This window comes from Haematobia irritans, chromosome 2, assembly GCF_050003625.1.
Source record: "Haematobia irritans isolate KBUSLIRL chromosome 2, ASM5000362v1, whole genome shotgun sequence".
NCBI classification, from domain to species: Eukaryota; Metazoa; Arthropoda; class Insecta; order Diptera; family Muscidae; genus Haematobia; species Haematobia irritans.
The window spans coordinates 28,232,069-28,248,072 of record NC_134398.1 but is presented as its reverse complement, the minus strand read 5'-3'; the positions used below and the strand labels follow the sequence as shown (position 1 = coordinate 28,248,072).

The window sequence follows — 16,004 nt, the reverse complement described above, 5'->3', positions numbered from 1 at the left end:
AAGTACTAAAATTGCTGGCAACTTTACTATCTGATATCTGCTAAATAATATCAACAATTGCTGCTCTTTCTGGTTTCTTGCTGTTTTTTTGTTCCACCTCGATTATCTAAACAACGGCAATGCGCTGTTTGAGCAACCGAAAAGATATGAAATAAATGCCGGCAACATTTTGTTTTTTTTTTGTGATGGTTTTTTGTTTGTGGTGGATTTTCATTTGATTCATTTGGGCAACAAACGAATCAACCAAAGGCGATAGCTATGAAAATTTGGATGCTTCAGTTAGCATGGATTTCAAAAGTAATGTAAATTTTGCAATGAATGCTAGTTAATAGAATTACCAACAAAGTTGTGTAACAAACGAAATGAGAGGGTGGAAGAAAAGACATCAACTATATGTAGAACTTTGCAACATTGGTAAATATTTTTGGAAACGATCTTATCCAATAAAAAAGAAAAATACTCGCAACCGTTAGAGAATTCTTCATTTCTTGCTTTGTATAATGGGGTGTATTTTCTTTCAGTAGTGTGACCCCAGCTGTGTAGAAATAAACTAAAACCGCTTTATCTAGAAACATACTAAAATGTGCAACCCTGTCATCAGCTGTTTTAATAAAATATGAGTGAGAAAATAATAGCTTAAATTTTTATTGTCATTAAAAAAATAATTATACTTTAATTCTACTATTTTTCCTTTGATAAACTGATTACACAGAGTGACTTATATCTATTGCAACTAACTTCAGCTTGTTATCATTTCTAAATCGCTCATCTGAAAGCTGACAGATACAATGCTGTTCAAAACATATCCAACTAACCTTACCATGAACTTAATCTAGGTAAATCTCCCATAATAAGAATTTTATAGTTTACGTTCCACTTAATAATTAGTCTTTATGGAGTGGTATTTCCCAATTCTTATTGGTGAATGAATGGGTTGTTATAACATATTGATATTTCCCAAAAAGTAAAGAATCGTATGATTCGACCTGTTCATAACATTTGCAACTACCTAACATCCTGTAATATGTATGTATTTTTTACCTGTAATATGGTCATTAGGATCTAAAGGAGGATTCATTGCCTAATTTTGTCCTAAACTGATCATCATAGGCCTTTATGCTCTTTTGTTTGGGAATAATACAAAAAAACTTCCTTGACTGGAAATTTTGTTTCGGTGGAAGCAATTTTTTGTTGTGTGTACTAGTTTACAAACATCAAATGTTTGCACTTAAAAATAACGTATTAAAAAGTAAAAGTAAAATGTTACAAGCACATATTTTTACACCAAAATACTAAAAAATATGTAGAAAGCGGTCAAAAGCGACAACTGGTACCATAAACAAAAAAGAAAATTTTGTCAAAATTTTATTTCTATAGAAAATTTTGTCAAAATTTTATTTCTATACAAAATTTTGTCAAAATTTTATTTCTATACAAAATGTTGTCATAATTTTAAATCTATAGAAAATTTTGTCATAATTTTAAATCTATAGAAAATTTTGTCAACATTTTATCTCTATAGAATTTTTTTTAAAAATTTTACCTCCACCGTGGTGCAATGGTTAGCATGCCCGCCTTGCATACACAAGGTCGTGGGATCGATTCCTGCTACGACCGAACACCAAAAAGTTTTTCAGCGGTGGATTATCCCACCTCAGTAATGCTGGTGACATTTCTGAGGGTTTCAAAGCTTCTCTAAGTGGTTTCACTGCAATGTGGAACGCCGTTCGGACTCGGCTATAAAAAGGAGGTCCCTTATCATTGAGCTTAACATGGAATCGGGCAGCACTCAGTGATAAGAGAGAAGTTCACCAATGTGGTATCACAATGGACTGAATAGTCTAAGTGAGCCTGATACATCGGGCTGCCACATAACCTAACCTAACCTAACCTCTTTAGAAAATTTTGTCAAAATTTTATCTCCATAAAAAATTTTGTCAACATTTTCTATATATAGAAAATTTGGTCAACATTTTATTTGTATAGAAAATTTTGTCAAAATTTTTTTTTTATATAGAAAATTTTGTCACACTTTTATTTTTGTAAAAATGTTATCTCTTTAGAAAATTTTGTCAAAATTTTATCTCTATAGAAAATTTTCTCAAAATTTTATTTCTATAGAAAATTTTCTCAAAATTTTATTTCGATAGAAAAATTCTGAAGGAAATTTTGTCAATATTTTATCTCTATAGAAAATTTTGTCAAAATTTTATTTCTATAGAAAATTGTCTCTAAATTTTATTTCAATAGAAAATTTTGTCAAAAATTTATCTCTATAGAAAATTTTGTCAAAATTTTATCGCTATAGAAAATTTTGTCAAAATTTTATCTCTATAGAAAATTTTGTAAAAATTTTATTTCTATAGAAAATTTTCTCAAAATTTTATTTCAATAGAAAATTTTGTCAAAATTTTATTTCCATAGAAAATTTTGTCAAAATTTTATTTCCTTAGAAAATTTTGTCAAAATTTTATTTCTATAGAAAATTTTGTCAAAATTTTATTTCTATAGAAAATTTTCTCAAAATTTTATTTCAATAGAAAATTTTGTCAAAATTTTATTTCCATAGAAAATTTTGTCAAAATTTTATTTCCTTAGAAAATTTTGTCAAAATTTTATTTCTATAGAAAATTTTGTCAAAATTTTATTTCTATAGAAAATTTTCTCAAAATTTTATTTCAATAGAAAATTTTTTCAAAATTTTATTTCAATAGAAAATTTTGTCAAAATTGTATCTCTATAGAAAATTTTGTGAAAAATTTATTTCTATAGAAAATTTTGTCAAAATTTTATGTCTATAGAAAATTTTGTCAAAATTTTATTTCTATAGAAAATTTTCTCAAAATTTTATTTAAATAGAAAATTTTGTCAAAATTTTATTTCCATAGAAAATTTTGTCCAAATTTTATTTCTATAGAAAATTTGGTGACAATTTTATTTCTATAGAAAATTTTGTCAAAATTTTATTTGTATAGAAAATTTTGTTACAATTTTATTTGTATAGAAAATGTTGTCAACATGTTTTCTCTATATAGAAAATTTTGTCACACTTTTATTTTTGTAGAAATTTTTTCAAAACTTTATCTCTGTATGATTTTTTCTCAAAATTGTATCTCTACAGAAAATGTTGTGAACATTTTATCTCTATAGAATATTTTGTCAAAATGTTATCTCTTTAGAAAATTTTGTCAAAATCTCTATTAAAAATTTTCTCAAAATTTTATTTCTATAGAAAATTTTGTTAAAATTTTATCTCCACAGAAAATTTTGTCAAGATTTTATCTATACGAAAATTTTTCTGAAAATTTTGTCTCTATAGAAATATTTGTCAAAATTTCATGTATATAGAAAATTTTGTCAACATTTTATTTCTATAGAAAATTTTGTCAAAATTATATTTCTATAGAAAATTCTGTCAAAAATTTACTTCTATAGAAAATTTTGTCAAAATTTTACTTCTATAGAAAATGTTTGCCAAAATTTTATTTCTATAGGAAATTTTGTCAAAATTATATATCTATAGAATATTTTGTCAAAATTGTATCTCTATAGAATATTTTGTCAAAATTTTATGTTTATAGAAAATTTTGTCAAAATTTTATCTCTATGGAAAATTTCGTCAAAATATTATTTCTAGAGGAAATTTTGTTAATATTTTATTTCTAGAGGAAATTTTATCAAAATTTTATTTTGAGATGTAATTGTGTCAAAATTTTATTTCCATAGAAAATGTTGTCTAAATTTTATTTCTAGAGGAAATTTTGTCTAAATTTTATTTCTAGAGGAAAAATATATTTTGCTCCTCAAAATATTTTATTCTACATTTTTCAAGTTTGGAAGTTTAAAAATAAAATATCTCTCTAACACCCGAGGAAACCAAAATCCGTTTATACCTACCAGAGTTCCTATTTTCTTTTAACAAATAATTTAACATTGTTATGCAAATGCTTTGTAATTCTGAGGATACATCTGCTTACACAAGTGTGTGTTAATTTATTGTCTCCGAAAATATCTTTTTATAGTTTGGATGAATCCAATAGAATTTCGTTGGTCTTGTTGGGTACTTAAATCTGTAGAGATTGTCTGCGAGACATTACATTCTGGGAATCAATGTCAATGTTCTAAGGAACGTTGTTATTTTTTTATTTATTGCTAATTTTATTGCCTGCTTTAGCTCTAAGAATTGCTAAGAATCTACTTCTCTCGCTCGAAATTTGAAGTTCCAAGTAGCTAAAAAAGGTATTTTTTTGGAACAACAAAATTTATTTATATACTCGGAGTGCTCCCAAAGTAAAAATATCATTGAAATTATATGAAGCTCTGTGGTGGTCAAACCATCTTGGAGAGGGCTAATGGTTTGAATAACTAATGGAGATGCAAATAAATTATATTACAGCAAAATTATTAGCTGGGTATAATTAGCAACTACTAAATATATACAAGTGGAACAAAAACCTCATCATCATCGTCATCATGACTAAATTTACATTTATACAAAAAATCATTCGTTGATGGTGTTTTACTAATTTTGCGGCTTAGCTGACCAAGTGTTTCTAGTAGAAAACTATTTTTGGTTTTAAGAAACCCAACAACACAACATAAATTTAAATCTAGTACACCATTTACAATAGACATCACATCATTGCGTCAATTCCCATTAAATACGAAACAAAATATTGACACTTCTCTTTTATAGAACATTTTCTATGGATTATGATATCCTTGAAGTGTGTTCCATTGAATTTCAGTCCACTCTATCACACAAGGTTTTACTGGCCTGCAAAGGTCATCAAATTTCACACTCAAATCTATGGCATTGATGAGTAAGGCGAGAAACTGCTTTTCATTTCCTTTCGTTTCCGCTTGAGAAGATTCAATTTGAACTTTAGCTACTTTATTAGAAACAATTTAAAACTGTGACAAACCCCAAACTGGTGACATTTCGTTTGTGGGAATATCACAAAATGGTGATTATTGAGTTATTCAGAGGTAATATATCGAAACAAACAAAGAACAAAAAAAAATAATTCTTCATTTAGTGTTGATATTCAATTAAATTTCTAGTTTTTTTATTACTATAGAAAATTACATCAAAATTGTATTTTTATAGGAAATTTTGTTTCAAAATCTTATTTCTATAGAACATTTTGTCAAAATTTTATTTCTATAGAAAATTTTGTCAATATTTTATATCCATAGACTATTTTATTAAAATTTATTTTCTATAAAAATTTTTGTCTACATTTTTTATTTCTATTTAAAATTGTGTCAAAATTTCATTTCTATAGAAAATTTTGTAAAAATTTATTTTTTTATAGAAAATTTTGGCAAAACTTTATTTTCATAGAATATTTTTTTAAAATTCCTTTTCTATAGAAAATTATCTCAAGATTTTTTATTTCTATAGAAAATGTTTTCAAAATTTTAATTCTATAAAAAATGTCAACATTTTATTTTTATAGAAAATTATAAAATTTTATTTCTATAGAAAATTTTGTCAAAATTTTATTGCTATAGAAAATTTTGTGAAAATTTTATTTCTACTGAAGTTTTGTCAAATTTTTATTTCTATAGAAAATCTTGTAAAAATATAGGAAATTTTGTCAAAATGTTGTTTCTTACACTATTGCTAAATTTTGCCTTTTCCCTTTTCTTTTTTATCATACATTTACTGTATGATTAAAATAAACAATAAATTAATGAATAATGTTGTTTCTATAGAAAGTTTTGTCAAAATTTTATTTCTATAGGAAATTTTGTCAAAATGATATTTCTATAGAAAATTTTATCAAAAATTTATTGGAAATTTTGTCAACATTTTATTTCTATAGAAAATTTTGTCAACATTTTATTTCTACAGAAAAATTTCGTTAACATTTTATTTCTATAGAAGAACATTTTATTTCTATAGAAGAAATTTTATTTCTATAGGAACATTTGTTTCAAAATTTGATTTCTATAGAAAATTTTGTCAAAATTTGATTTCTATAGAAAAATTTGTCAAAACTTTATTTCTACATGAAATTTTGTTTCAAACTTTGATTTCTATAGAAAATTTTAACAAAATTTTGGGAGCCGCAGTGGAACAATGGTTAGCATCGGGCTGCCACTATACCTTACCTTGTCAAAATTTTGTTTCTATTATTTCTCCGATTATAAGAACTTTCCGGCAACTTTAGGCGCTTTTAAAAGAAAAATAATCCAGTAATGACAAGTAACATTGCTTTTGCATCATTACTGATAATACCTCCATATACGGTCTTGTCCACTTTTACGTATAGCCCCCATATAAACGGACCCCCAAATTTGGCTTGCGAGGCCTCCAAGAAAAGCAAATTTCATCCCATTCGGCTGAAATTTGGTACATGGTGTTAGTATATGGTCTCTAACAACCATGCGAAAATTGGTCCACATCGGTCCATAATTATATATAGCCCCCATCATAAGCGTAGGAAGTTTGGGGAGGGGGCTTAGACCCCCCCAGAAAAATTTTAGCCCCCCCAGAATTTTTCAATAAATGTCAATAGTTTTTTTTTAATTTTTATAAAAATTAAACGTGTATATAGAATCGCACAAAGTTCCGCTAAAGACTTTCATGAACAATCGAATTACTTGGGTTGTGGTAGCAGTTGCCGATGGCAATGTTTGAAGTCAGATATTTATGAAATAAAGCTGTGGTTGAACTTATGATTGATTTAGTTTAGTCAATTTAATTAAAAAAATAGTAATTGATATTAAAACTATTCTTTCATAAATTAATATCTTAATAATGCTGTGAAAAAGCGTCTCGAAAAAAGTAGTGAAAATGTTCTTTTTGGGTCTAGAAGTGGTGCAAAATTGGCGGAAAAGCAATGAATGTAATATGAGCTTGTCATAGGACAAATGTCCACCGTTTCATCAGCCGTTGCAATGCATTTGCATCACTTCTTAAGGTGAGATCCGAATGCAGTGTTTTGAATGTGAATTAAAAATTTTTGTGATACTTTTCCAAATAAATAATTTTTATATTGTTTTTATAATTTTTAATGCATTCTGACACTTGTTTGAAACGTTTTTCCTCGATATAATGGATTTATCAGTTTTGTGGCAAAATTTTTTTAAACTATTTGAAAAAAAGAAAACAAAAAATTACACATTAAAATATGAAAGTAAAAAAAACTTCCTGCGTAGTTAAAATAATTGAGGACATTTTTGGAAGTACTTTTAAAGTTGTGCCTTTAGAACAACTCACAATTTTTTTGCTGGGTAAAGTGTGGAACTACTTTTAGTTGCTTTATTATAAATTGATTGTCAAGTTATTTTGATGTCTAATTTTTTATTCAATTTTATGAAATAAAACATTAATTGAACCTATAAGTTCAGTCTATAAATTTTTAGCTAGGGGGGCTATAGCCCCCCCCCTAGGAAAATTGTCGAGCTACGCTAATGGCCCCCATAGAAACCGATCCCCCGATTTGGCTTGCGAAGCCTCTAAGAAAAGCAAATTTCATCCGATCCGGCTGAAATTTGGTACATGGTGTTAGTATTTGGTCTCTAACAAACATGCAAAAATTGGTCCACATCGGTCCACAATTATATATAGCCCCCATATAAACCGATCCCCCGATTTGGCTTGCAGAGCCTCTAAGAGAAGCAAATTTCATTCGATCCGGCTGAAATTTGGTACATGATGTTAGTATAGGGTCTCTCATGACCACGCAAAAATTGATCCACATCGGTCCATAATTGACCTCCGGAGCCTCTTGGAAGACCAAAATTCATCTGATTTGCTACGTGGTGTTAATATATGGCCTCAAACACCCATGGAAAAATTGGTCGATATCGGTCCATAATTATATATAGGCCCCATATAAACCGATCCCCAGATTTCGCCTCCGGAGTCCCTTGGAAGAGCAAAATTCTTCCTATTCGGTTGAAATTTGGTACGTGATGTTAGTATATGGTGTCCAACAACCATGCAGGAATTGGTTCCTATCAGTCCATAATTATATATAGCTCCCATATAAACCGATCCCCAGATTTGACCTCCAGTGCCTTTTGGAGAAGCAAAATTCATCCGATCTGGTTGAAATTTGGTACATTGTGGTAGTATATTATATTTAACAACCATGCCAAAAATGGTCCAAATCAGTCCATAATCATATATAGCCCCCATATAAACCGATCCCGAGATTTGGTTTTGGAGCCTCTTGGAGGAGCAAATTTCATCCGAGTCAGTTGAAATTTGGTACATTGTGCTAGTATATGGCCGTTAACAAACATACCTAACTAGGTTCATATCGGTCTATAGTTATCAAGTCCATATCAAGTTCATAATTGTATTTCAATTATGGATCTCTACGTACCGTGCAAAAAGTCCATATCAATTCGTAATTATTTGTAGACTTAACTATACATAACTTTTGTGTCTAATATATACCACGTATGGACTAACTCGCAATTTAGAAAACGATGTTAAGAAGTTTTAAGATACCACAACCCAAGTAATTCGATTGTGGATGATAGTCTTTCTTAGAAGTTTCTACTCAATCCATGGTGGAGGGTACATAAGATTCGGCCTGGTCGAACTTACGGCCGTATATACTTGTTAATGTCTCAAATAACTTTTTAAATTGTTAAAATAGGGCAACTCTTTGTTTGTATATTTTACAAGTTGATCATGGCTGAATTATTTTATTCAGGACAATTGAAAGAATAAATAATTGCCTCTTTTACCAATGCCATACGAATCTTTTATCAGCTGATTTTGACTTCTTAAAATTGTAAACAACATATTGAAATTTTTGTTTTTGTAATTGTGATTAAACCTCTTTATTCGGCCATGAAGTTGATGTACGTATTAGAAATCAGCTGATTGTAAGACTTTACATTTAAGTGTTTAGTTCGTTAGTACGAATTTCGTAATATTTCTGAATTTCTGTTCTTACCTCTTAAATTTTAGAAAATTAGATAAAAGGGCATTTTAAACACAACATATTAGCGTATAACCTAAATATTTAATACCTAAAATTTGAAACAACTTATTTATTTATTTATTTTTTTTTTTAAGATTCACATAATGTGATATATTTTGTAATTTTTAAGTTTATATATAATTTATTAATTTTTTTTTTTGCACTATATCATGTAAATACATCATTTATTTTTTTGTTTTAAAACTCATAACATTTCTTTACAATTTTTTTAATCTTTATCGAATTTTTGATATCTGTAAGTAATATTTAATTAATTTTTTTTTAATTTATCATACTGATAGCACAGCTCTGTTTACTTTATGTAAACTTTTATTGAACTTTTGTATTTTTTCACACTTACATTGTTTTACTTAATTATTTAAGAAATGATAACTATTATTTTTTCTTAACGAATAAACACATATGCTCGTAGAGTAATTTTTAATTGCCCCTTTTTCTGTTGATTTTTCAATAAATTTCAGCGGTAAACTTGTTTAGCTTGTTACCATAGCACCTCATATAAAAAAAAAACACGATAAGTGCTGGTGAAGGGGATTTGTTATGAGAAGAACAAACAATCATAGCTTCAGCTTCAGCTTTAGATCTTGATTTTTTTATAAATAATTTATGGTAATTTCATCTTTTTTCCGATTTTTTACTCACCCACACAAACACATTCTACACATATTGGCAAAGGTACGCTTTTTACTTTTTCGACGATTTTTTTGATAATATACAGCGGAACCACTATCCGGATCAATGACCGTTTTTGCCCCATTTACCGTTGTCGTTACTGTGGCGGCTCCATCGACCGATATCGATGCCGGGGAGGTAGGTGCGGTTGCTGATTTTTTTGGTTGGGTTTCCATGGTGGACATTTGCATTGAATCGCTATAATGATTATTATATGTGCCCGTCATACCCGTTTCAAAATTTAGACTATACGAGGAGGACGACGAATTATTGTTGTGATTACCGAATTTTCCGGCGGTGGCTTGAGCCGCATTATTTAGCCCCGTTGTAATATTAGCCGCTTGTGTTGAATAGCGTTCACGACTGCGTTCATTTCTGAAACGGATCTGAGCGCTACCACCTCCACCACCACTTGGATTCTCACCCCCAAATCGTGATGATGATGAATTATTGTATTTTGTTTGTTGGGTACTACTATTCGTATTGCGCGACTCAAACTTGGACGATGTGCCGCCAACAATATCAAACAATTGACTGAGAAAATTGGTCTTTCGATTGCCCCCATCGTATGCTGTTGTTGTTGAGTAGAAGAGAGAGCCATGTGGTTGTATGCTTGTGGTTGTTCTTCTACCATCATGGTGGCGTATGAGCAATTCAGTTTCCGAGTCGCTGTCATCAGACTCTTCGAAATCTCTCAAAGGTACATCATTGTCAAATGTCATATTTTTGTTGTGTTTTTGATTTTGTCTCGTTGGTGTGTGTGTGTGCGTGTGTCTGTGCGTCGGTATGTGCCAATGGGCTAAACAGGTGGTGGGGGTGGGTGGTGTTTTAAAGTTGGCTGCAAACAGATACTTTGGTTTCCTTCAAGAAAGACAACAACAAAGCAAAAAAAACAATTGTCTGTCTGATCTGCCAACCAAATAGATGACTAATATAACTTTGTGTACGTGGTTATTGTTGTTGGCTATTTAAATAGTATACAATTTAATAATTTAAATGCGATAGCTGCACATGTTTCCGCGGCATGGTAATATTAACATTTTCATTTATTTATTTTGTTTTATTGGTTAATTGCACATCACCAAATTGATTGCTACACTTCACTACTGTTTTATTGATCAATGGTCGGTTGGTTATTGATAAGTCTTATCTGGCCGGAATTATTACTCAATTACTAGCAATATTATAGAACTTCTGTTTTCGACACGGAATCACTACTATATTCATTCAGAAAAACACCAAAAACTATTTTTGCTCTCCTAGTTTTTCGTATACACCCAATGTAGCCAGTCGTCGAGCAAACTGTTGTTGGTTCATTCCATTGAGACAATATTTTTTCGTTTTACTTATACATCATTCAACTGAGTTTCAGTCTTTATTGTCTTTCTTCAATAACAATTTATAGTAAATTATTAATTTTTAGTGGCCCATTTCTACATTTTTTTCAATCGTATATTCACTATTTTCGCGAGTACACTCCATACAAACAATCTTACATATAAACTGCGAAGTTATTGTTGGGGATATGTCAACCCAGTTGCCAAAAACAGCTGTAGTTTTGAGTCCGAAATTGGTGTGGGAGAGAGAGTAAAAATCGTATATTTGTGTCATTGTTGAGTTAACCTAAACAACCTAAATTACAACGTAGTGGCGCACTTCAAACGTATCTGCGGATGACAACCAATAGTTTTGCCGGCGTTATAATATTTGGCGTACGTACAATTAGAAAAAGTCAACAGAAATTTCTTTGACCGATTTAACTATTTTATTATAATTATAGGGCTGTTTTCTTTTTGCACTGGATGCAACATTTGTATGGGCTATCCAGAACATCGTAGCACTGGTGTTCTATCCAGAACATCTCATCAGTGCAAGTAGCGCCGATGTTGCCAGATTGTATTTGGATAAAGTGACGCTTCTTCGATTCACAATAGCAATTTATTCTGACTATTTTATCGAAAAACATGAAATTCAAAGTGATACAGTGTCAGAAATAATCGCAGCAGTAAATATTTATTACTAATTGAAGCATTTCATACATTAAAAATGCAAGATTTCTTTTCTGTGATTGTTTTTAAACAGCTGATGACAGTGTTGCATATTTTTGGAGATGTCCTGGACAAACGAGTACTCTGTTTTATTTTAGTCCTTAACGGCTTAGCATATCCAGTGCTAAAAGAAAACAGCCCTTATTTTAAAGAATTTTAGATAAATTTTGCCAAATGTGATAAAACTTTCCTACTATTTTGCTTACTTTAATGACATGAAGTACACAATTTTGCTAAATTCGCAATTCGCAAAAAATAGTTCATATTTTCCAAAAATGGGTGAATGTAACTTAAATTGTGTTCATAATTTTCTAAAATTCTAAATTGTATCTGTTTTGAATTTCGTACAGCGCTCAAGACATTCGAATAATTTGTTTAACTCCAATTTATCCATTCAAAATATGAAATTTTCTTTAAAAAAAATATATAGATTTCTTCAATTTGACAAAAATTATTAATATATTTATGTGCCTGTATTTTTTGTTTTGTTGAATTTCTTAGAATCCCCACCCAAGTTAGTTGTCCCACCCCAAGTTACTAAATTAAAGGGTAACTTATATATCAAAACAACTAAGAATACCGAATAAGGGCCTTTCATATATATAAATATAAGATTTTCTAAAAGTAACGCTTTTCGCGGCTACATTATTAAAACAGCTCAATATAAAGCAGGTAGTAATTATAATAAATAAGATAATATATCGGTACATTTCGTAATTTCTTAAAAAAAAAAAATACAAATGTCACAGCCCTGCCAACATTTTTTGAATTTGGGGGCGCTTCTGAGAATCCCCACTACGTCGAAAACAATCATATACGACATCAAAAACTCGTCGGAAAAGCGCCGTCACTATTGAGAAGTTGTACCACGCCAAGTTACTATGAAAAAGTTTCTCATCAGTGCAATTATTAGGTGCCTATTTAGACCAATTTCGAAGGACGCCAATAAGAACCCCTGCAAACTATCAGAAAAAGTATATTTTAAGGTAATTGTAGAAGAATCATTGTGGTCAAGTAAAACACGATTGTGTAGATGTTTATTGATTTGATTAAACATTTATAATTTCTTATAAATATATAATATTTTTCGGTTTATCTCATCACATTTAACATAATTTTTTGCATTAATAAAATAATGATGTTGAGTTTTAAGTAGCAAGTTACATATTGCAGCGTCTATCAGCCAGTTTGTTTATTTTCGATGGAGACAGCGTGCGTGACAAAATATTTGAAAAACGATCACTTTATTCTATTTGGAAAGTCGAAAATTGTTCACCATATACCTTTCACAATTTTAAGCGTAATATCTATGTTTTCAGAACTTTATTTTCGTGTTTATTTAAATAAAATATAACAAACTGGTTGCGCTTGGCGTTTCACAATAAAATGGCTCTTCTAACAGTAGTGATGGCAAAATACTTTCATGTACATTTTGTACTTTTTGATATGCTTCCCCCATCACAGTTCGCGATGGTTGTGGTGACATTTACGAGTCTGTGGTAGCGATGAGGATGAAATGGAACTTTGAAATGCTGGCAGGGAGATCACTTCGAATGTCACTGCTGCTAAATCCACCCCAGCTATTGTCGCATTCCATGTGATACTGAAATTCCAGCATCTGGCAGCCAATGTGTTTATCTTTGATTGAGGCAGAATCTTCGGGGAAATATTTAAAAAATATCAATTTATTCAAAATGGAAGACAACAATTTTTGGCCTTCTTCAAAGAATTTTAAAGAAGCTGTTTTCCTTTAGCACTGGATACCCTAAGCCCTGAAGGACTAAAAGAAAACAGAATACTCGTTTATCCAGCACATCTCCAAAAATATGCAACACTGTCATCAGCTGTTTAAAAACAATCACAGAAAAGAAGTGAAATCTTGCATCTTTAACGTGTGAAATGCTCATATAGTAATAAATATTTACGTTGTATTTCATGTTGTTCGATAAAGTAGTCACAATAAATTGCTATTGTGAATCAAAGAAGCGTCACTTTATCAAAATACAATCTGGCAACATCGGCGCGACTTGCTCTGATGAGATGTTCTGGATAGAACACCAGAGCAACGATGTTCTGGATAGCCCATACAAATGTTGTATCCAGTGCTAAAAGAAAACAGCCCTATTGTTGGTATATTTCCCCATCACAGTTGGCGATTGTTATAGTGTCACTTTAGAGTATATGGAAGCGATGGAGATAAAATCGAACTTTGAAATGCAGACAGGGATTGAAACCCCTCTTAAGGCCGGTACTATGTTCATTCTTGCGAAAAATTTTTATGGAAACCATTATTTCGCACATAGAAAGCGGCGTTTTTTAGGTAGCTTGGAGCGCTATTTTAAAGGGAGCGATATTGGATTAAGTTGGTGGTTGTTGCTTGTTTTTACAAAATAACATTTTATTTTTCCTTGGGCAATTGATCTGCTATTCCTTTGATCCTTTGTATAGTTTCGGAACAAAAATATGGTCCGTGTTTGATTTATAAATCCGCACAATTAGTTTTTAATAAATAAATTATTTCTTAATTCACATTGCAAATGGCGCCGTGCTATAAACGTCAGTTTTTCAACACGAAAAACAAAGTATCACAAATGGAAAAAATTTCGCAAATTTTTCGCATTTTTTGGTTTTGTATGGAGTTTCAACGCGAAAACCGAACAGAGTACCGGCCTTTAAAAGATATATCAATAAATAACTGGGGTGTTCAACTAACTGGTTTTCAATGAGAGTTTGTACACTTTTTATGAAATTCTACACTGAAAATACTCGTCAGTGCATAACACACAATTTTTATACCCTCCACCATAGGATGGGGTGGGGGGTATAACACATCGAAATATTACTCGTGGTGAAATTCTGAGTTGATCTAGCTACGTCCGTCTATCCGTATGTTGAAATCACGCTAACTTGCGAACGAAATAAGCTATCGACTTGAAACTTGGCACAAGTAGTTGTCGGATTGTATTGCAAATGGGCCATATCGGACCACTTTTATGTATAGATCCCATATAAAACGGCACTCAGATTTGGCTTGCGGAGCCTCTTGGAGTAGCACATTTCATCCGATCCGACTGAAATTTGGAACGCAGTGTTACTATGTTATATGGTCTCTAACAACCATGCAAAAATTGGTCCATATCAGTCCATAATTATACATAGCCCCCATATAAATCAACCCCGGAGCCTCTTGGAGGAACAAAATTTATCCGATCCGGTTGAAATTTGGTATGAGGTGTTAGTATATTGTCTCTAACAACCATGCAAAAATTGGTCCATATCGGTCCATAATTATATATACATAGCCCCCATATAAACCGATACCCAGATTTGACATCCGGAGCCTCTTGGAGGAGTACATTTTATCCGATTCAGTTGAAAGTTTGTATTTTGTGCCGCCCCCATATAAAGCTATCCCCAGATTTGATCTCCAGAGCCTCTTGGAGGAGCAAAAATTCATCAGATTCGGTTGAAGTTTTGTACATTGTGCTAATATAAGGCCGTTAACAGCCATGTCAAACTAGGTCCATATCGGTCTATAGTTATATAAACTAGGGATCTGTAGTACAAACCAATAATCGATTATTCGAAATTTCGATTATTGACTTTTAATCAAAAATCTATTTTCGATTATTTTTACCAATGAAAATTCGAATATTCGATTTTATATAATCGATTTTCATAGAAATAATGATTCTACAAAATATTCGATTTCATGCAATCTATTTTTCTTTTGGTGAATATAATTAACAATACTTGGTAAGAAAAGCCAAAAATTAGTGTTCCATTCAAACATGTTAATTTTTAAATTTGTTTAATATATTTTTAAAATGTTCAATATAAAATTTTTAACATGTGCGAATCGTTAATTTTTATTTCCCCAAATAATTACCCTATAAATTCAAGGAAATTGAAAACACAAAGGATTCATTTTCACCAATTTGATATTTTATTTAATAAAATCATAATTTTTATTCTTCTAGTTCCAAAATCTAAAATCGATTTTTGATGGTCAAAATTAAAAATTAGTTGAAAATCTAAAATCGATTTTGCGATTATTTTTGGGTATATAATCGATTTCGACTTTTTTAGATTTTCATGTCCAAATTCGAAAAAGCGATTTTCGATTTGTAGATCCCTAGGTTAGGTTAGGTTAGGTGGCAGCCCGATGTATCAGGCTCTCTTAGACTATTCAGTCCATTGTGATACCACATTGGTGAACTTCTCTCTTTTCACTGAGTGCTGTCCGATTCCATGTTAAGCTCTATGACAAGGGACCTCCTTTTTATAGCCGAGTCCGAACGGCGTTCTA

At 30.6% G+C, this 16,004-nt stretch overlaps 1 protein-coding gene across 1 annotated transcript in view; it reads right to left on the bottom strand.

The window, feature by feature from the left end:
• LOC142223816 (putative phospholipid-transporting ATPase IIB) overlaps positions 1-11,104 on the bottom strand; it is a 120,946-nt gene extending 109,842 nt beyond the window's left edge. The window contains exon 1 of the mRNA XM_075293661.1: positions 9,618-11,104. Within this exon, the coding sequence (XP_075149776.1) occupies positions 9,618-10,369 (752 nt within the window). The 5' untranslated portion in view covers positions 10,370-11,104. The remainder of the gene's footprint in view (positions 1-9,617) is intronic.
• Positions 11,105-16,004: the final 4,900 nt, after the last annotated feature.